This window comes from Prionailurus bengalensis, chromosome B4, assembly GCF_016509475.1.
Source record: "Prionailurus bengalensis isolate Pbe53 chromosome B4, Fcat_Pben_1.1_paternal_pri, whole genome shotgun sequence".
NCBI classification, from domain to species: domain Eukaryota; kingdom Metazoa; phylum Chordata; class Mammalia; order Carnivora; family Felidae; genus Prionailurus; species Prionailurus bengalensis.
Genome location: NC_057358.1, coordinates 107,832,897 through 107,856,224, shown reverse-complemented (window position 1 = coordinate 107,856,224; position 23,328 = coordinate 107,832,897). Strand labels below are relative to the sequence as shown.

Below are 23,328 nucleotides of genomic sequence, written 5' to 3'. Positions count from 1 at the left end.
CACCAGAAATTTTAGAGAGCCTTCTGACATTTTAATTCCCTATGCAAAACCACAGTAGCAAAAAATGCTTACAGCTTATATATCAAAAAACAAACACGCACACATGTGCACTGGCATAAGCCTATGAAATAAATATAAGTTCAGATTTGCTGCTCTTTTAACTGAAAATGTTTCCTAATATAATAAAGCATAATGTTACACATCAAAAATCCTTCTTTTCGTGTATTTATTAGATGTTTGTGTGTACAGTGTAATCGACACAATTTTAGCTTAAAAGCAGGAGGTTTTGTAACTTACTTTTTTTTCTAGTGTGTTAATACTAAATCGGTGAGGTGAGTCAGTGTTGGCTTTTCTGCTGAGTCGGTGCTTTTTCATGTAAAAGATGGCATTTATAGAAACTACTCTCCTGACTAGATTTTAAATCACACTGGAATATTTCAGTTATCACCTTTAGCCACATGGTTTCAGGAAACTATGCCCAAATATTTCATGCAAATGCTGGCCATTGTAGGAGAGTGCTATTTCACGGAATGGAAATTCACTAAAACATCCATAGGTAAAAAACCTTTGAGACCCGAACTATGCCATTGTGTCTTACAGCCAGAGAGGGAGAAATAACAGTGAACTCCCGGAAACATGCTGCTTCAATATCTACCTGACAGCTTTGGTATCTGGACCTGTTCCCCAGTGCATTTCCTCCTTTATCAGGTATTATTTTACAAGGGATTTCTTGTTATTCAGAACTGACATAAATCAATCTATAACAGAGGAATTTGTTTAATACATTTATTCTTTTAAGAAGTTGCATGATCGTATTTCATCGACTTGTACAATAGAAAAAAAAATGTTACTACTAAAACAGCGTTTGTGGAGACTGATGGATGGTAAATCTATTTCGTCTTTCCAGAGGTTCATTCTTAGATTTTAATGTTAAATAATAACGACTATTCATTTAAGCTGGTCTCACTGTATATCTTGACCTTTAGCAATTCCACACACAGCAGCTTATTGTGGTATCCTTTAAATATGAGAAATAGAATGTTTTACTTTGCCATTAAAAGAAAAATAAAAGAGTACTGTATGTTACATGGCCCATGAAATATTGGCAGTGTGCTCCTTGGCTTTCATTCGAAGGACTGCAATACTGGAAGACCTCCTTTCGAATTCTGGCTTTGTTTCAAATGCATGTCCATTGGTAGCCCCAGTCAGAAGAGAGTCAGTGAAAAAATTGTTGAGGGGCACGTGGCTGAACTGGTTCTGGTGGTGTGAAAACCCTGTGTAACTGGAATCTGTCCGAGGCGAGTGAGAATAAGGTGTCATACAAGAGGAAGTGTCACGTGGTAACATGCCTGAAGTAACCACAGAACCGCCACTCGCATTTCCTGCCCACAAATTGTTCTGAATCTGGAATATATAAAACAACAAATATTACATTTACGCATTCTCACTTTTGTCCCCTTACATTTGTTAAACAGTGTTTACTAAATTTTGTCAACAATTCATTGTTTGCTCCCATTGGGTGGTCTGTCATTATATTCTGAGTACATAAAGGGATTACTAAAAAATAATTACTTGAAAGATTCTTCCAGTTTGTTATACTCTAATAGATCACCAAAACCCACACACTTGACCACATAAAATAGTCTCAAAACATGTCAATCTCTTGAGTATTCTTTTTATAGTCATGATTTGAATATGAAATCTAGACGAGTTAGTCATGATTCATGACAAATTCATATGTTTGGAAAAGCAGTTTAAAATACGGCTTTAAGTTTAAATATAGTCTTCATCTAAGCAAAATGACACAATCACAGTTTTTAACGTTCATAGTTAGACTCAGTGTGACAGTTTTTGTTGGCAACCATTCCTGATATTAGGCTATTTACTCTGTAGAAACTTTTAATCAAATTCATTATCAGAAATGTTTACCCGTTCATTGATTTTTATTTCCTAGAGCCTCAAATACATAGCTCTGTGAATCTGAGCAATCTATACATATTTTAAACATTTGTTCTATGATTTACAGGTGATATGGTCAGGTTGCAATGGAATTATGACATGTAAAATAATTTAAAATTCAAACACATGACCATTACCAAATCATAAAAGCAAAACTGAGAAAAATGTGCTAGTATTGGCAAAAATATCCTGTGAGTATAAAGTACTATATATAACATTTTACATAAGATTGAAAACTAGGTTGTCATTTGAACCCAGGAAATTCACATTTCTTATTAAATCTATATAGGAAACAACAAATACAAATTTATCTAAAGTTACTAGCATGTAAAGGAAACACTAAGTAAAATTTGTATTAGGAGGTGTCTTAGACCAGCTATTTAAACAAGGCAGGGAGAAAACAGTGATCCCATGCATTACTGAGAAGCACAGAGAAAAATCCTGACAAACAGCAGGAGCTGGGGGAAAATGTTGAATGGTAGAACATGGGACAGAGTTTGAGCCTTAGAAGATGAAATTTAAAACCTGTATGCCTTTTGCTATATTATTACAATAGATGCCATGTTTATCACATCTGGTTTCCTTTTTTAAAATCATGACAATCAGAATAGAATCATCGATTCTCTTTAACATATACACAAATTATGTTTTATTATATTTACTTTTACATAAAAATTCCAGTCTACTACATATAGCCCCTGATGTAGTCTCACACACCCATGCTTAAATCGTACTTTTTAAGACAACTTATTTTCAATTAATAGCATAAAATGTAAATGAATCTTCTAGATTAAACTGGTAGAGATGTTCTGTTACTCAAGATATATACATATAAATATGTATGTATATTTATATAAATATGTATATATTTATATAAGTATGTATATTTATATAAATATGTGTATGTATATTTATATTTATATAAATATGTATATGTGTATTTATATAAATATATTAAATCTGTGAGACATGTCTAAATATATATACAATGATTTGTGCATTCTATTCATCTTTAAGTCATCGTGGGCTATGTTGTTTTAATTTTGGCTGATTCTACTAAATGAATCCCACTTTAGCCAAAATATAATGATTGGTGCCACTGATTGCTGAGTTATGTATCTCAGACCAACAAGAAGGACTGTTAATGTCATTACTCTGTCAACCTAGCTCTTCTAACTTGATCTGGGTGATTTTCCTCTGACATTCAATCAAACATTGTGCTACACTGCAAAAACCACAGTCACATGTCTGACAAAAGGGCTTTCAGGAAATGAAAGTGAACTTGCTTGCTTATTTTTGAAAAAAAAAATAAATGAAAGGCAAAATAGTGGTAGAGAAACACTTTACATTTTAAGTTTGTTAAAAGATTCCTCAATTTACACATAGTATTGCTGAAATTTACTATTAAAACCATCTACTCATATTCCAAATGCATAGAAACATATTTACTAAGTAGGTATAAAAAAAAAGGAAAGTTAGGACAGTAAAGGCAAGGAAAGTAATCTATGAATGTAAATTTAAGAAGTTTTCTATGCTTAAAATAATTCACATTAATCTACCTGTAAATTGAAAATAAATTTTCCACTTTTGATGACCTGGACAAATATTTTTATTTTGATCAAAACTTCTTACCTAGACGTGATCTAGCAAGTTAAATGTGTTACTTTTGGTGAAAGAATTTCTAGCATATAGAAAGAAATGTTTTCTGAACAGAACAGATTGGTGAAGCAAGTTACTACAGCAATATTTTAGTTGGATTTGAAAAGATACCCAGGTATTCCCATGGGTAGTAATACTGTAGCACATTTTTAATGATGTGTCCTACTTCCATGATCTGTATCTCCTCCACTCCCATATCTTTGTTTCATTTAAAAATTTCTGGAATGTCTTCATTTGACTTTAGGGTTTTCGTTGGTTTTGATATCGAAAGTTCGATGCAAAGCATAAAAGACAATATCCCCAGTGAATTGAGATTTTGCTTCCTCTGAAGCATTCCCTCTGGATGATTAAACATCTGATGACGACAATCAAAATCATGCTCATGATAGCTAATGGTTATTAATTAATTACCGTGTCGGACATGGTATTTAATGCACTGTGAAGACTTCTAATCATTTCAATACACTAAAAGATGTTTCCTTGTTTTTAGTATCCCCATTTTGTAAAAGGTAAAACAGAACAGAGAGTTTAATAACCTTACCCAAGACATGTAACTCCAATTGTGGAGGTAAAATCTGAACCCAGGAAATCTTAAGAAATGCTACAATGATATAAAAACTAGTCGTATAGGTTGAAGTTGCTTATTTACACATTCATAATCCCAACTTTTGGGGGATTCATAGGTTCTATTCTCTGAAAGCAAAATCCCTGATGTTTGCTCGTAACCCTTTTCTCATCCTTCAGCCTAACACAATATATGATAAGCACTTAATACAATTTTTTAGAGGACTTTAAAATCTTTAAGAATATGAAATTTGAACTGATCCATCTTGGAGGTGTAATGGAAATTTTATGGACAATTTATGCTAATACTGTATATCTAAATTTGCTTCATGATTTGAGCTCTATAATCACCATTCTGTATAATCTTGACAATTATTGTGAAAATTTCATCCCCAGACCCTGTTGACTGTATTTCCCTAGGTTGTTTTATTTTCCTACTAAATACTTATTCTTCATTACAGATATATCTCGAGGATTCTAATTCATCAAGCGTGTGGTGTGGTTTATGGGATCTGTATTAAAATAATGACAATAATACATGAATTCTGAAAATAACCTGGGATTAGGAGACACTACTGAAGTCCTTGTAAATTTTCAACTATGTTTGGTTCCTGTGATAAGAAGCTCACCTGTTTAAAAATGTTTCATTCCCTTTTGGAGAGTTCTGTAAAAAAAGTGAGCTGTTATCTTCCTCTGTCTATTGATTCTATTTCTTTTCTTTAAAATGATACAGAATAAGCAGCATCCTTCTTACACGTGAAAATCTTCAAATATCTTAGGCAATTATGACACAAATCTCTTTTCTTAAGCTTCCCCAAAGGCAGTATTTGATCAAAGAACAAAGCTGTTAGAGCTTACAGTTTAAGAAATCTACTGCTCTAAAGGCGGGCTCAGTCTATGGCCCCTCCATCCCTCTGCCACCCTATATAAGTGGTCATTTGAGAACTATGTGCTGGAATGTACAAGTCATTTTGTCTAAAACTGTTGTCAACAGAGAAGCCACAAAAAACCTTGCTGACTCATTAAAAGAAATATTGTATTTGTTGTTAAATTTTGAAATGAAAGAATGTTTTTCTGAATAGGATCACTACTTTTCTTTTTTGAACTATTTCTAAGACATCTACAATGGCAATGTCCAGTATCAGATAAATTTGGGGGTGTTTTTATGGGCTTCTAACTGTATAACATTCAAGAGACTCACAACCAGGAACACCATTATTAAATAATGTCCACATCCTTCTTTCCCATGTGCCAAAAAAAAAGAAAAAAAAAAGTCTGCCTGCCTTTACATTTTTTATTCTTTATTCTGTTTAAAAGGAGTAGAAAATCTAAAAAACATTCCATGCTTTAATGTGCTTCACAACATTTTAAAAAGTTCTAGGGGTACGTTCAAAGCATTGTCCAGGGAACGTAGCCAACAGCCTCCCATTAGCATGAATGGAAGTTCAGCTGACTTAACTATACTCTACTTTGAACATTTGCTCCTTAATGTTTTTCTAATCAAACAAAAAGTTAACACTTAATTATTCCATGACTTTGAGTTTTGGAGGAAAGCTGGGTTTTTTGTCTGATTCTTTCCAAACAGAAATCAAATTCATTTAACACTCATTTTCCTTCTGAGGAATTAAAAGTAACACGTAGGAATGAAAGAGTCAATATATATGTGTATTTTACACACACACACACATACACACACACACACACACACACACGATTCTTCACTGTGGATATATATTCATCATGACTTGAAGTAATATGGTAAACAATGGATAAAAATTATAAATCTCATTTACCTTTACCTTAGAAACTTGATACAAATATATTCTTTGTAAAATCAAAACTACTAAGAAAATTTTAGTATAACTAAACCTGGTGTATATTTTTAATATATTTGCTGATCTCTACTGCAGTAAGCAACACTATGTACTTTTAAAGAATGTTAAACAATGCAAGTCTGTTAGTCTTTCTGTTAGTTGCAAAGTATCACGATGTATAAAAAAACATCAAATAGATTCATGACAGCATTATATATTCTATATCCTAATGTTTGTGCTATTTAGAAGACACTACCCTACAGAATTTAGTATATAACGTGAAAACAAATGAGTAACAACCGTTCCTTAATTTTAAAGCACTCTAAAACTAATATTTTTCTACCAAAGCAAGTTTATTTAACCTTACTCTTCCTCTATATATAGACTGTTCTTACCTGGCCCTGATGTCCATATGTACACACACACACACACACACACACACACACACACACACAAACACACACACATACACCATGCTACCCTCATGCCCTCCCATCATATGCTTACACACTTCCCTGTGGGAGTTAAAGGTTGCTTTAAAAAGATATAAATCAGGGATTCACAAAGTTATGTTTGTAATAATGTTTAAACAATAACTTTTTGCATTAAAATCCAAAAGTTGATTTTGGTTATTCCTTTTTGACAGAAGGTTTACATTTACTGACCACTTTATATATTATTCAATACTACTATATATATTTATTACCACATTATCACTTATATAATTTAATTTACCAGATTTTTTATATGGTCTCTTAAAAAATTCCAACATCACATTTTGCAAAAGCAGTTTTTTAAGAGGCCATTATATTCCTTAGTAGTAGTATATCACTTCCTTTAAAATTAAGGTGACATAATATTAATAACTTGCTTAGCAACTTGTGGATACTTTAGCTGTTGACTAATTTCAGGGTCCCATTAACTTTTATAGTAACTACATCAATAACCACCACATTAGTAAGTTCCTGGCAGGGAGAAAGAGTATAAACGTTTTTATAAATAGTGAATTTACTGCCAGTGAGTAAGCCTCACTTGCTATCAGAGAAAAAGTGAATAAGTCTCAAACACTGATACTTTGTCCATCTGGGGGAGGGAGGGGGCGGAAATCTCAATTGAAATTAATTATGAAGGGAAAAGCATTAATCTGAGCATGGTTAGATACTACCTAAGATAGAAATAAGGGTACATTTTCATCAGTCCCTACTTATTGGGTGTAATTTTCACATACAAAATTTCAGATAATATATAATTAATTTAAAAAAATCAATTTACATTTCAAAAATTTCAAAAATATATCTTTTCAACATATAGCATCATTATGCTAAAGTGGTTAGTAATTATTTATCAGGAAAGGGTCATACATTAAGTATTGACTACTACTTTGATTTTTTAAATAAAATTCCATCTTAGAAATGTGTATAGGGATTTAGGACAAGTACGAGTGACTTTCCATTAAAGTCACATTTCCATTGTTTGTAACACTATTTTTCATGTATTTTAATTCATGCATGACAGCCATTGTTGATGGTGCTTGATTCATTTTTAATGACACAATTTCCCAATTAAAGCAAAATCCACAATTATAAGAAACAAAGATTAAAATATAAATCAAGTTTCCCTTGTGAATTAATGACTTAAAACATGAATCAAATATGCAAATTTTTTGATTTGCGCAAAATATTTTGAAACTTAGAGATTACCACTTGGTGTCATATACGAGCTTTGAATTTATTGTTAAAATCCTGAGTAAATTTATCCATTATTTTCATCTTGTATGTGTTAACCACAAAGTTGGAATTTTATTTTTGTGATTTTAAATCAACTGTGAGTTTGTGTAATTTTTTTTATTTAATGCTCCTTGATTTAGAATTAAAAAAAAAACACACAAACATGAGGCTTAATAAATACGGCAAGCATAAAACTCTGTATTAAACTATATAGCGTAGGTTCACACTAACAATAACAATGTCTACTACAGGTTTTAACCCACAGATTTCCCAGGTTTAATTTTCCCCCTGGTCCTTCTCTATCACCCACAGAGTAGTTTTTATATGTATAAACAGCAATGGCACTCTTCAGTAATTTATTTTTACATTTTTTGTAATGATTTATTTTGGAAATCTATTCAATTTATTAATTTGTTCTTTCCTCTCAAAATATAAAATACTTATGACCAATTCAGATAAATTCAATGTTTTAACACCAATTGCCTATTAAAAGCAAACAAAAAACCACAAAAAAAAAATCAGCTAAGTAATTCTTCGTGTTTAAAGTCATTAAGTCATATTAAATTGAATATCATGTTTTTCAAAAAATATGTCTATAGTCATAATCTAAAACTTGAATGTGCTTTGCTTCTTTTGCAGGGTAATTTTTTTCATCTCTGAAGAAAAAAGTGTTTGTGTTTTCAACAAAATAAAAATTATTCCGTTTGTGTCCAGCTGCATATTCACTTAAATGATGCTGAGAAGACCTGCCTTTATGCTACATAGAACTTACGTTAAATATACACTTATACATATATATGAAATATTCTTCATACAAATATATATACAACATGTACATATTTTTATACATTTAATTAAATCATCAATTTTATATCAATATGACTTGCTAACCTAATGATGTTAATATTTTACCCCTCCATCCCTCATAAGGGAAGCCTCACTGTATCACTATGGGACCATTTCACTGGTTGTTACATAGATATGAGAATATTTATTATACAATGCATCAAGCATAGCTATATTTTGAACATTTAAAAAAGATTTTTGGTTATTTACTTTTTTCAAATGTTTGGGGAAAAAACAGAAAGCACTGATGATGGAAGAAGGGGGGAGTGAGCAGTATTTTCGCAATCACTAGCTTATAGAAACTTTAACATTTCCTTTAAAAAAACTGCATGATTACAACATTTGAAACAGACTTTGTTAAACTAGAAATGTTGTACAGCTTTAATCGGTGTTTTAAATTACTCCAATGACTACCAGTTATTTATAACTTGAATCCCACTTCTGGTATATTCTAACTCCAAGTGGCATATATTTATAAAGTCATCAATTAAACAACAGAAAGCAAGATACTGCACGGGTCCCCTTGTATATTAGGTAAACATTGAATTAGTTGTGATTCTCACTATCCACTAAGTAAAACCACATCGAAAATTTTGGTGGGAAAAAATTTCAAACCTTTTAAAATTTTTGATGAAAATATTTTCTTCATGAGAAAATAATTTTGGTGGATTAAGAATATACTCAAACATTCCTTAAGTTACCATATTTGGTTGTCCCAATTTAAAGAGGAAAGTACATATAACTGAATTTGGTCTTTCCCTAGATCCTTAAATAGTAAAGTTACTAAAAAATTGGATTAGTTTAAATGCTACAATAACAGAACATTCACACCACTTAGCTATCTCTCTACTGTAGAATTCATAATGACTAATGGCTATTATAGAATTATTTCTATTTATAGAGCACTTGTTATTTACTAGTCAATGTCCTGAGTACTTTGCAGAAACTATTATGTTTAATCCTCACAAACATCATATGAACTTTTATACCCATTTTATAAATGAGGAGAAATATTCCTAGAGGTTAATTCATTTGCCAAAGGTCTAAAATCTGTTAAGTAGCAGAGGCAGGATTTGGACCCACAAGTACCTGACTGTGAAGCTCATAGTCAAACATTAACACCTTAGCCCTTTTCAAGTCCCATGATTTAGTTACACAGACAGGAAATTAATATAATCCTCTCACTAACAGAAAAAGTATTAGGATAATGGTCCTTATCATCATCCACACCACCAGCTGTAGCACCAACAATACCTCCATTTCACCAATAAAGAAATCTGAAGATAAGGAAGTCAGGAAATGTATCCAAAGTTTCCAGCAAGTAAATGATCAAGTTAATGCATATGTGATCTGAGCCAAACCTGAGGGCATGGAACTAGGGTTTCTTATAAGAATGAAGGCTGGCTATCATCCTCTAGAAATGTTTATACCCTGACAAAATATTTTATTCAACAAAATAATTATTTGAAGAAATGCTTTGGCATTAATGAATTAGAAGCAAATTAGAATCTACCGTTGATAGATGCTTGCTTTTTTCATTCAAAGACACAAATGCCTTTTTGATCTGCTGGGTATAGTTTGCATCAGGAAGTGTCTGCAGAATTTGGTATGAAGATGACCTAGTTTGTAATCTGTCCAAAAAGCAAGAGATTTTGTCTAGATAATTTATATAATCTCCATGCCTAAAACAGTACCTAGCATATGTTTGTTGCCTAAATACAAGTAACTCTGGGAGAAAAAGAATTAAGCCGAAAGGATTCTGCAAAATCTTCCTAATCTATTCTGTTCAACAGAGGAAGAAATTGAGACTCAGAGAGAAGTTAACTGCTTAACACCACAGGGGTGGTTAATGGCAGAGATTCAGAAATCAGCTGTTTTCCTGGGAATTGATTAATTTTGGGTTCATAATGTACCCCAGAATATTGAAGTGAAACTACTTTTTTTCACATCTATTGAGTGTATACATAATTTGCTTAATACTGTTGTAATACAAAGTTAAGTACCGAATAATCTTTTTAAAATATAAATACGTTATATTATAAATGGGGTGGACCGTATACAGTCTACCACTTTGCCAGTGAGAAAGTCATGTGCTGATTGAAGGAGAATTGAGAGAAGGTTTCCTGGAGGAAATACAGTCTAGGTGAGGGGAAGGGAATTCAACATAGAGGGAACAGATTCAGCATAGCACAAGGAATAGGTTCAGCATGTGGTTGCTATTTAAAATATTGGAGAACATCAAGTAGTCAAGCACTTTCACTTAACTAACTCATAGTGTTGCCAAATGACAACTGATATTGTGAGCCCAAATAAAGGGCTTTTAAAAAAAACAGTACATCAAAACATACTACCTTGAAGTATACTACTGGTATCACACTCCTGTTTGCTATCAAATATGGACAAGATTAAGAAAAATACCTGAAAACAGTCTGAAAAGTGTCTACGGTTTTAAACTGCTTTATATCATTACTTTACACATTTAAAAAAAAATGAAAGCATTTTTGCTTTCTGAAGTGATTTGGTGTTTTAGGGTCAAAATTGAACTATTTCATTGCTGAGTGATGGGTCACAGAGCTAATGCTGCATAAAGAGCTCTGAACCCGTGGACTTCAATTTAATGAACTAATAGCTGTAAGAAAGAAGCCTGACCTAAAATAAGTCCTCAATCGGTAGGTATTATTTTTACTATCAGGGCGGTTGTTACTATTTTGTAATGGGAGGAATGGAAACAAAGTATTTAGAACACTTTAGAAAATGTTAATTAGCATTCATAACTAAACCTATTATATGTTATACATATAGATACCTCCATAGTTGACAAGATTATTATCCACACAGAGCAGACCTGATACAATTTTCTCACCCAATTCTGTTTTCTCATGTATTTCTGTGTATGCTTTTGCTTTCCTGCCAAATTGTTAATTTTTTATTTCTGTCCTGTTTCTAAAACAGTTGTCTTGTTTCCAACTTTTTGGTAATTAATAATGTTTTTCCATAGTTAGAAACAGTAACCAAGATCAGTGCCTTATTACATTGAATTGTTGAGTTCTACTTTGGTCCCTATTTTTCTGATTATAATTTCTATTTTTAAGACACATGACTTAAAAAAAATTCCTTCAGGCTAAAGCTTGAGAGACAAGATCTTAGCATAATTATTTTTTGCAAAATAAGAAATCCAACCACATATTTAAGTTAAAATGGACTTTTCTTGACTTTATCCAATACCCACAACGGGGAATGAGAGACACTTGATTTCAGTATTTTTGGCAACCAAACATTTAATGACTTCTCAATATAAAAAATTACTATGGATTTTAGTGATTTATTACTGTTGATGAATTATACTGTCAAAACAGCCTCAACATGTGATATCTTTGCTGCCATACTTAAGTTATGAGGTGGTATAACCAATGGACATAAATTACAGAAAAACCACAGGGAGAATTCATGCAAAATTCCCATGATGTGTGAGGAGATATTTTTAATTGATCCTTTGTGGGAGTGAAAAAGACTATCAAATGTATAATGTGATTTTACCATCTCCCTTCCTACTCGATCTACTTACCTCATTCTGTTAACTGACAACATCTAAAGTTGTGAGGCACAATAACATGATGGCAAGACAATCCTAGAAAAAAAGCATGACGAAGTGTATTAAATAATATTAAGCTCTTACAAAGAGCTTAGTTTGTGCCAGCCACTGTTCTAAATGTTCTATGTTGTGCAGAAGAAGAAAGGGAAGTTAAGGATAAGGCAACCACCAGCAAAGCACAGAGAAGTGGGGGGAAAAACAACAACAACAACACATAAACTGAAATGGGGTTTGCAAGGAAAGGAATGAAGATGAAAAAAATAAGCTGCAAAAAAAATATGTATACATATACATACATATATATATCATAGGTGTTGTCGAACAGATTTAGTAAGACTAAAGTCCATTTGAAAGGAGTTCACTAGTTTGTAACTTTATTATTTTTAAATTCGTCATAGTGAAAGTTCAAAATTTTATAAACTATGTGCTATCTCTATTATTTTCATTATTTCACTTATTCTGAGTAAAGTGTCTGCTCACCTGAACTAAACTGCAGACCTGAATAATGCAACTTAAGCCTTATGCTCCTTTGGTATTCATTTATTAATTATTCAACCATTTAAACATAGTCATTGGGAGAAACAGTCTATTGTGAGGGTTAAGATCTTGCACTTGGGAGCCAGATTGCCTCTGATCAAATCTGGGCTTCTCCACTAGTGAAAGTGAGTAAAAACCTCACCTCTCTGTGCCTGTTTCTTCATACGAAAAATGAGGATAATTAATAATACCTATTGCATAAAGTTGTTGTAAGGATTAAATGAGTTAATATATACAACCTGCTTAGAACAATGCCTGGTAGAGTCAGGACTATGGTGTGTTAATAACTGGGCTACCACTGTACTGCCTGCTCTCATGGAGTTTGTAGCCAACCAAGGAAACTTCCTCATGGCACTTTGCTCAGAACTCAACTAGGATACTCAGCAGCATTTGGTGAATACAAGTTCATTAGCCCTATAATGGTAAGTAGGAATATGCACATGCTTTAAACTGGAGAAAAAAAAATGAACTACTTTCAGATAAATTTTGAAGAGTAAGAAAAACAAGGTTCTTCTAAAGGCAGGTACGGACATTTATTCAAAAGGTATTGCTGGTCTTCTAGTAAACTGCAGTGGAAAGGCTTAACGGTAACAGCCCTTTATAGACTGTCCTAGAAGGAACAGAATCATGGAAGGATTCCTTAACTCCCATGGGTCTCGGACTTTTAGAAAGATTAAACTAGGTGATCTCTAAGACTGTTACTCACATATAATATTACATTAATAAATTGGGTGAATTTATGTGGAAGAGTGAAGGTCTCTGAATAAGTTTTTAAGAATCATAAAAGGCATCAGAATACAAGGACCCACAAACCTTAAGGATGAATTCATGCTCACAAGGTATGAATTTATAGATGAAGAGAATGAATACCCGTAAGTCTGGGATTGCGAAAAACCAGTTACTGAACTATCACAGTATTCCACCGGCATATATGTCATGTATTTGTGTTTAAAATGCTCTCCTGGCACCTGGGTGGCTCAGTCAGTTAAGCATCTGACTTCAGCTCAGGTCATGATCTCACGGTTCGTGGGTTGGAGCCCTGCATCAGGCTCTGTGCTGACAGCTGGGAGCCTGGAGCCTGCTTCAGATTCTGTGTCTCCCTCTTTCTCTGCCCCTCCCCCACTCACACTCTCTCTCAGTCTCTCAAGAATAAACGTTTAAAAAAAAAACTTAAAAAAAACCCAAAATGGTCTATAATAATGCATATCCTTCACCAGTAAGGAATGAAATAACAAATGTCTTGTTCCTTAGAATACAAGTGTTCCTTATCATGTATCAAATACAGTTCTGAATACTATTACTCAGTACTAGGAAAAACTGTCTTAATTATATGTGTGAAAAGAAAAGAAAAAAAACCCTCTAAGTTAAATGGAAAAAATTAGAAGAAAATGAATGTCTAAATACTCTTTAAAATGAGATGAGCGCTCCCATTATAAAAGGATGGATGTGTTTTTTAATGTGATAAATTTTTAAAATTATGTCCAGTACTAATTCTATGTATGCTTTAAGTAACAAAGGGCTAAATGTTTCCTTGAAACAATGAATAACTTCAAAGCTGAAAAGACAACATAGGAAAAGAGATCTTTTTAAAATGGGACGGAATGTTTCATAGACCACACTTGACACTAGGTTATGGGATAGTTCATAAAACGTTAGCCACAGAGACAGCATGCCAAGCAACGCTTTATTTATTTTTAAAAGTTAACAAAGGAAGTGAGTGTGAATAGTTAAAAACGTAGAGTAATTAAAAGACTTAGACCATGAATGAGGCTACTTCAGTGGTTGCAATGTACAATAAGGAAGAGACCCTAAAATAGTTTTGAATGAATGGCTCTGAAAGAAAATAACAAAATAAATATTTCAGTCTAATAAAAATCTAAAAAACATGCAAAAACTCTTCTGGGGGTTAAAATTTTCATTCTTGACTATTAGCTATAATAAAGCCAATCATAATAGCCCTTTTAAGAATGTACAAACCACATCTGTTTCTCTCGATCAGTATTCTGTGAAGTTTACCATACCTGTGGATAGCTGTCAGTCCTTGGCAAAACTGATATATCATAGGTGGCAGCAAAATGGCTTTTAGCTTGTTGTATTTGGCCATAACGTTCTCTTTTTCTCCACTTGGCCCTTCGATTTTGAAACCAAACCTAATTTTTTAAAAAGTAGAATGTCAGCTGAGAAATATTTGATAATGCAATGGTGACATTAGAAGACATAAATTGGAAAGACACAAACCAGGTCAACAAAATCACTAATAAAGAAATTTATGTCAGAAAAGTATCCACAAATTTTACTTTTTATTTTAACCTGATAAGAGGAGATATAAATTAATAGAAAGCGATGAAATACTTTAAAAAATTATTTAATATGTCTCAGCCTCTGGGCTTTTTTTTTTTCATTTTGGAAAATAAAAAGGAATTTGATTATAGATTTTGAAGACTCTTTATGTCTCCAAATTATTATAGATAATGCTCCTCTTAGAGAATGCTGCAAATATGGAAGACATTCATAACTTTCTAGTTTGGGGTTATGCACATAACATTAACCCAGCCAAACTATAACCAAATTAATATCTGGGTCTGTCAAAACAATTATGTTTAAAACATGTCACAAAGTGAAGCCTTTTCTGGGTTGTACCCATACTTAGATAATCTTAGAAAAATTTAAACACAAAGGTTACATCCAAAACACACGGCAATGGCAGAAATATCATGATTATTCAGTAACAGAAAATATTAAGATTACATACTATATTGAGCATAAAAAAGACTACAGGTAAATGGAACCATCTGAAATTGAACTCTGGTTCTAAAATATACAAGGGTACTTATTACATAAATTATACCACTTATAATACTCATCTTCCCTTACAGAAAATGCTCAGAAATCTTCAAAATCATTTCCCTAATTTAAAAGACTTACAGGTAATATAGACAATAAAAGAACAACGGAAGTTATAACCAAGTATTAAGAAAGCCTATGAGTTAGTACAGCCTCTACAAGGTCATGAAGCTGTCATCCAAATTTCTCTAATTATGTATTTATGATATTTATCATAACAACCACCTCCTTCAGAGGGTTAAATAATCACTAATTCACACTTGTAGCTCTCCAGAATCTTCACTTTAATATTTTAATGAATTAAAGAAAGACAGAAAATTATATTCAGTATGCATCATTTGATATTTCTGAGTAGACATTTCACGAGCAGCTGTCAAGAAGCTCCTCAGTCTTTACAAAACTGTATCCAGAATACAAAAAACAGAAAAGAAGCTGGAAGTCAAACGTGAAAGTGCAAATTGTTAAAATTTACTTGAAATTTTTGCTTTTTTCATATTCAGTTGTGATCTTCTATATCTTTACCATCACATTTATAGAAACATATTCACCTTCAATTTAATATGTGTAAGCACGTATTGAGAATTTAAGGTGGGACTTTATAGTTTCCAGCAATTGAAAGAAGGCAATGAGAGCTATCTGTTCAGTGTGGTTTCTTAGGACATTGATGGGAAAGATGTATTACACACAGTGCCCAGGGCTCAAAACAACATCAACAACAAAACAAAACATTTTCTTGCTGTCTCCAGAGGCACCAGGAGCAAACTAAAGGAATTTAGTATTGAATGGTTGTTTGTTTGTTTGTTTGTTTTGTTTTTCGGTTTTTCACTGAGAAAAAGGTCTTTATAATCTCCTTAAAATAGGTGTGAATTACCACTCTGATATGAAAAGCAGGAAAGAGAAAACCTGAGTAAATTAGGTTCAGGTTGGCTCTCTGTGCATGTTTCTAGACAAAAATTAATCAGGAGTTGAGGAAACGTTAAGAAGAAAACATCCATTGTGCCCAGCTGATCACTCTATAAACATATTTTTTTTTTATGGTTATAAGTAGAACTAATTTAAATATATAAATACAAGACAAACTAAAAAAAAAAAAAAAAACCACACACGTGGGACCAGTGTTAATACTTGACAATTCTAAAATTCTTCATTAGCATCACCTTTCTGTATCTTTACTTCCTGAACTATGATAAAGTAGCTATTTGCCTCCACAAACTAAAGAAAAATCCTGCTGCTTGGTATACCGCACCCCCAGATGGTGATCTTAATGATGTAAGGCCTTACAATGGCTTAATCTTCAGAAGAAATCTTACTCTTCTTTCTTCCAGAACAAAATTTCTCACTATTTTATTCATTAGTCCATTCTTATATATTATGGGAACTGCAAAATTCAGTATTTTCCCATTTAGCGTAGTAAAAACAAAGAAACAGGCCATTCCCTGAAATTGATGTTACTTGAGACGTAATAAAATATAGTTTAAGCATACCAACTCTAGTAAAAATAAAAATATGTCTAAGAAATAGAACTTTACCTAGTATAACTTTCCTTTTTCAAATGATTTTAAAAGTTTAGTATATTGGACCATCCAATTTGATAATTTGAATGTAACTTATAAATGTAATTGAGTATATATTTTAATATCATTTCAAGATCCTTATTCCTATTGCCTCTGCAAAAGGGATGTAAGCTATCTACATTCAAAAATTCAAATGGAACGGCACTATTGGTAACTACAGGAGCTAGAAAAATTATAAGAGAGCTATATGATCTTTATGCATAGTGAAAATAAGTTACGGTATATATAACAGTGAGATTGCTTCATTTTTTTCTTTGATTTATTATAACTCCAACCTCAATAACATTACAGATTAATGGGCCATTGCACAAATAACTTACCAACACCTGGTACATAACCTAAAAAGAACCTTAATGGCTGATAAAATAGAAAAATAAAATAAAATAAAATAAATGTATTAGTAAATAGATAGCTATGATTCTGGGTTTTTTGCACTTAAAAAAAATTTTTTTTAATCCGATTTATTTGTGAAATTCCCTTCTTTTTAAATAATCGTTAATTTGTATATCTATGTAATCAGTCCAATGTTCTTTTATGTATTTATGTGAATGATTAAATCCTTTGCAAGGAAAAAGACATTTTAGTAGACCTACATGCTATAGTACATGGTTCTAGTCTTTAGTGAGAGGATCAGTTTCTTCCTTTTGGCAAAATGCAACCACTGAATTATTCTAACAGTATCTCCACACACCGGCCCCCAACATGCACACCCAAGTCCTTCATTTGGCTCCTACCTGGACTCTGGCCTCCGTGAGCTCAGTCCTCAGAGCAAGCTGTTCTCTGACGTATACATCCGGGTAATGGGTTTTCTGAAAAACCTTCTCCAGCTCCTCGAGCTGCAGGCTGGTGAAGGTGGTTCTGTGTCTCCGCTTCTTGCTGCTGGATACGTTGCTGTCACATTTATCCCCAAGTTCATCTAGTTCTCCCTTTTCTGGCATCCCCTTCACGGGAGACATTCGGAGACTGTTACAGTTGTCCATAGCTCTGTTTAGCTCGGGATGAAGAGGCTGTCCTTCGCCTTTAGTGATGCCATAGTTCACTGTACCCAGAGGGGGAAAACAACAATTCTCAGGCTTGTGGAACATTTCGGTGAAGAAATTACGTTGAAAGAATTTAGAGCATCAGGAAAGCAGTCTGTTAATGATTTCTTGTGCCAGTATTAATTCAGTCATCCCACTGTGCACAATTATTAATCCACTTTGGGCAGGGTTAAGGCCATTTAAAAATGTGTACATGGGACTTATTATTCGCCAGATTTACAGTTCTATTTTACAGGAATAATGTAATGTTTATGCACATAATTTATAATCACATTAAGGTGATCAAATTAAAAGATGCTCTAGATTAAAAAAATAATGAGCACAATTTTTTTAAAGTGAACCAAATTTAATGTAAATCATGTGTGAATTTATTCACAGCAGACAAAATCAAGCTACTTACATGGCTCAAGAAAGATATTTCAATTTTAAGGAATATCTGTAAACTCAAATCCAGACTCTTCCCAACTTATCTTTCTGCTCCACACAAAATACACACTATAGATTTAAGATATGGTATTGTCTCTACTATGCTTTGAATATTTTGACTTATACTCATTTCTGCTTTTTAATCTTTTTTTTTCCAAAAAGTGACCTACTAAATTAAAAAATGAATTTCATATCAGTTTCTGGAAGTGCTTCCTATAGAACAGCCTAAGATTTAAGTAGACTTTAGTGTAAAAGCTCATTTGGGGGTTCTTTCTAAATATGTGATATTTATGTTTCATGCATGAAATATGTTATAAGACAGAAAACTTTATTTTTTTCCCTAAAGCAGAGAAATTAAAACATCTATGAAAAGATTACAAAAGATGTCATCTCCCATTCTGTTTAGAGGTGTTTTAACTTCAGTGATTTCCCTCAGCTTTGGTTGCATGCTTGCTGTACGACATAAAAGAAAAATACATCATATGGTGACACACACGCACCCAAATCCAATGGGTGCATATAATGAAACTGGAAAAACTAAAAAAAAAAAAAAAAAAAAAAAAAAAAAGTGAACCCAGCCGGAACAATAATTTCCAATGAATTGTCACACTTTTTTTCGTTTTTGTCTGTTTTTAAATTTTCTCATAATGTATCTTAGCAACTGGTCTAATCATTACACAAATGTCTTGAACTTTAATCACTATATAACTGAAATGCCTAATATCCTTTATGTAAAAGATGTGATGTAAAAGTAGATATAAAGAAGAACCATGACTGATTAACAATACGGTTTTGTCTTCTTGAGCAGAATGAAATAGGGAACTTCGGTAATTAGGGAGGGGGAGGGGAAGCAGTCGTGAGGCTAAGGGCATCTCAGGAGAAAGACAGGAACTTTTCCTGAATTTAGCTGACTGCTGCACACATCCAACTTACTTAATCCTGTCCTATTAAAATTCATCCTAGAAGTGTGATGTTCATTGAAAAGTTGTCAACGTATCAACAATCACCTATTCTCTTCTTATTTTGGATCCCCGACAATTTAAAATAGGATGAAGTCCTACCCAGCAGTTAACAGAGGACAAGAGAGTCATGTGGTTTTTTTTTTTTTAATCCTGTCCATTTAAATAACTTTACGTATACATAAAAGAATTCCAAAAATAAAGATACTGCAGTCTGAAATACAACCAGAAAGGCAAAGTTTAGCATATTAAAAATAAAAACTGCATCTGTCTCTCTATATACTTGACTGGAAACGATTTAGCTGATTTTCTCCATCGTTCCCGCTTATATTTTTGGTTTAACTTTGCAAGTCAAAAGTAATTCGCAACGCTGAATAAGTAAAATATAGGAGTTCTTTTCTTTTTTTTTTTTTTAAACTTACTGTGTACAAGTTTTCGAAAATCAGCCCCTATGAGCCAGTACCTTGCCAGATTTTGACCCTCCATTAAAATAGGGGGCGGGAGGCTTGTTGTAAATATTTCACACTTAATTCGTTTGTTATTTTAAAGCAACCCGCTCCTTACAGCTTAACTGTGGAATATATACAATGATAAGGAAAAGTCCTCTTGGAATTGTAAACTTGCTTTAGCTGTCGCGATCTGAAAAAAAAATAGGTTTGTATTGGGTTACAAGATAGAAAAGATAGATGGTTTGTTTTGATAACATTTTGACTTTGAGATACTTGGCCGTTCAAAGTTGAAGATTTCACCCAGAAGCATTCCGAAAGGGTTCTTAGGTGACTTTGAATGTGGAGTCAGAAAAATAGACAATACGGTATTGGGGAGTGAGGGATTATACTGGAGATTCTTTACCCGAAGCTACTGAAAGCGATTTGGTGTTTAACAAAAATGTTATGTGCGTTGTGTTGTAAACCCAAGCAATCAGAAATCACAACTTCCCACAAGCCAACCTCGCATAGCAACCTTCCAGCTTCACAAAGAAAAATACCGATAGGTCTTGGGAAAACTTTTTTTTAAGGTTTTTCATCTAAAGGAGCTCAAAGACGTCTTACTCCAGACGACACTGACGTCCTCCAAGGAGCGGTGATCGATTTCAGCTCCTGCGGGGGCAGCGCGGCCGGCTCACAGAGGAAGCGCCCTGTCTTGACTCGATTACACTCTATTTACCGCCCTATCAGTTTACGCCTGGGTCCCAGATAGAGGGTCTCCGGGGCCCACAAGGGACAACACTCGACAGCCAAGGGAGAACCGCGCAGACGCGATCCGGTGCCTAATCCTTCCGTTGCCCCTTAAAGTCGGCTGCAGCCAAAACACTGCTCCTTAAAACGCTCGCAGTTCCACCGCCCGCCTCCGCCCTCCAGCTCTCTCGCTCCCCGTTTCCTTCCTCCCTTCCTCCCCGCCAGCCGCTGCCCACCGGTCCCCGCACTTGGGTGTGCGGAAGGGCGGCCGTGGCTCGGGCTGGCGACTCACCGCCGCTGTCCTGACAGGGCGAGGCTCTCTCCAGGCGCACGTGATGCTCGGCGCGGGGCAGGGGCCCGAAGGCCTGCACGCATTTGCCCGCCGACGCTTTGCTGTAAAAGGACTCATTGTCCAGCGTCTCCATAACGTGCTCCAATGCGCCTCCTGCGCCCATGTAGAAGTCACTGTTTTTACTCGGCGGGCTCTTGAGGGCAAACTTCTCGCTCAGAAACTCCATAATCCTGGAAGGTTGTTGCGGAGCTCCAGGGGCGCGGAGGCTGGAGAGCGCTGGGGGAGGGAGCAAGTGGGCGGGAGAAGGGAGGGCAGAGGAGGGAAGGGGAAGCGAGCGCTTCGGCGCCGGGAGCTGCCCGGCTCCGAGCCCTTTAATACGTCCCGGCTGGAAAGGGGGCACCCGAAGTCGCTTTTATATCTTGAAACTCAGCTGGGCTCTTCGGGCAACCTCCCAGTTCTAATGAATATGAAAATAGGCAGGCGACTAACTCCACCCCGGCCCCCCCCCTCCGCCCCCACCCTGCCCCCACCTTCCCTCACTTCCCCGGGCAGGGCGCGTCCAGGCCTAGGTTAGACAGACAGCTCCATTTCAGACAAATGCCAGGAGAGACGAGGCCCCGACACCCAGAAACATTGTCGCCGCGACAGTGGAATGGCATTTCGGAAGAGCTTGGTGAGATCGCAAAGCAGTTAACCCTCCACTCCCCACTCTCTGCGCCCTTCCGGGCAGCCCGCCCGACACCCGGTCCCCACCCCGCCCCCACGCCGGCCACTCACTACCAGAAAGATTTAGAGGCGTCTTAAGAACTTGAAAGGAAGTATTGCTTTAAAGGGCTTTCATTTCATCCGTAAATCGTTTATGTGGAAGATCCACATAAATCGGAATCCCTAGAAGCCAGAAACATTGGCAGCTCTTAACTGGGTTGGCGGTGGTGGAGGGGCCGCTCTGCTTCTAACCCGGAGGAGCTCGGCGTCCCGGTGCTCTTGGCGCTTAGGAGCCCATGGCCTTTCCTTTCTTTCTGGAATGCCGCGGCGTGTGGACGTGCTGGCGACGGGTGGGAGAGGGGAGCTGAGCAAGGGGCATTGAAAGCATTATGCCAATACCAATCCCTTTCCTCACTCTCCTCCCCACCGCTCCCCTTGGTCCACGGTTTTATCATTAGATCCAGATTAAGAAAACCTACTAGGAAAAGTGCCTCCTCCAAAGGGCCCTTTAGTGTAGGCCGGGGGCGGGGGGGGGGGGGAGGCTCTTTACACAAAGGGGCTTATGAAAGAGGAAGGCCTTCCGACTGGTTTTTAAAACAATTACGTTTTAAAGAGTGGCGGCGGAGTCCCTGTGAACAGCGCATGTGGGGAGCCAGGGGCGCGCAAGACCTGGGCGCACAAGCGCCGCGGCGTTCCGGGCGCGGGCCGGGCCGGGGCCTCGCTCGGCCCCGGGGTGATGCTAGGGTGGGTGGGGAGCTGGCAGCTCCCTGAGGGCAGGAAGGCACTGCTGGATTGGAACCTCCTACGTGTGGCTTTGCGATTGACCCTGGCTTCCGAGAAGCCCGAGGCGTCTGAGGGAAATGTGTTCAGCGCCTTGGGCACGAAGAGGCAGCCATTTGCAACAGGCTCTTGAACTGGCAAATTTGGTGAAAAGGTCCCACAAGTTGGGGTCTGTGGACTGCACCTCCCCAAGGAGGACTCTTTTCGAGGGTCCTGACAGCCTTTATCGCACAGGCCTCCGCAGCGCCCGTAGCGTTTCCCCAGGCCAGCCTGGCACCGACGCCGCGGCCTTGGGCAAACTGGGCAGCCCCGATTCTGCGAGTGGTGAGGCCAGGTCCAACTCTGGCAGGCGTCGGATGGGTTCGAGAATTTCCAGCCTCTTTGGGGCATTGGCTGGCCCAAGACTCCCTGGTAGACCCTCTTCGAGGCCAGGGCAGGCCGCAGCCTCGGAGGAACGACCATGGAACGCTGCGCACCTCTGAGCTGCCCCTTAGCACTGCCCTAGAAGCGTGCCGGCCCTGAACACCCAGATCGGGACGAAGGGAGCGGGAGCGGGTGGCCCGGAGCAGCAGCCTCTGTTTTTCCAGGACGCTTCTTCCGAGGAGGGGTGGGGGCACCAGCTCAGTTCACGTGGCGCCGCGCTCAGCATGGCCTTGAGCGAGCTGTCGGGTTCTGGAGAGTTGACACTACTCCTGGAATTATATGGCTCTTTCTGTATTGTTACTGCTATCTCCTGAGACTTGCAACCGGCACCTACAGCGAAATGTTAAATCTCAAGTGGGAACGGTCAAAGAAAAAATTTCCGGGATTGCGCTCCAGGAGATAGCCAGAC

General features: G+C 36.1%; 1 protein-coding gene across 1 annotated transcript; it reads right to left on the bottom strand.

Moving 5' to 3' along the window:
• Nucleotides 1-772: 772 nt before the first annotated feature.
• ALX1 (ALX homeobox 1) lies at nt 773-21,490 on the bottom strand. The gene is made up of 4 exons (XM_043561724.1): nt 21,012-21,490; nt 17,851-18,155; nt 14,720-14,848; nt 773-1,404 (listed from the first exon to the last, which is right to left on the bottom strand). Exons 1-4 carry the CDS (start codon nt 21,235-21,237, stop codon nt 1,084-1,086), a joined length of 981 nt encoding a protein of 326 aa, XP_043417659.1. The 5' UTR covers nt 21,238-21,490; the 3' UTR covers nt 773-1,083.
• Nucleotides 21,491-23,328: the final 1,838 nt, after the last annotated feature.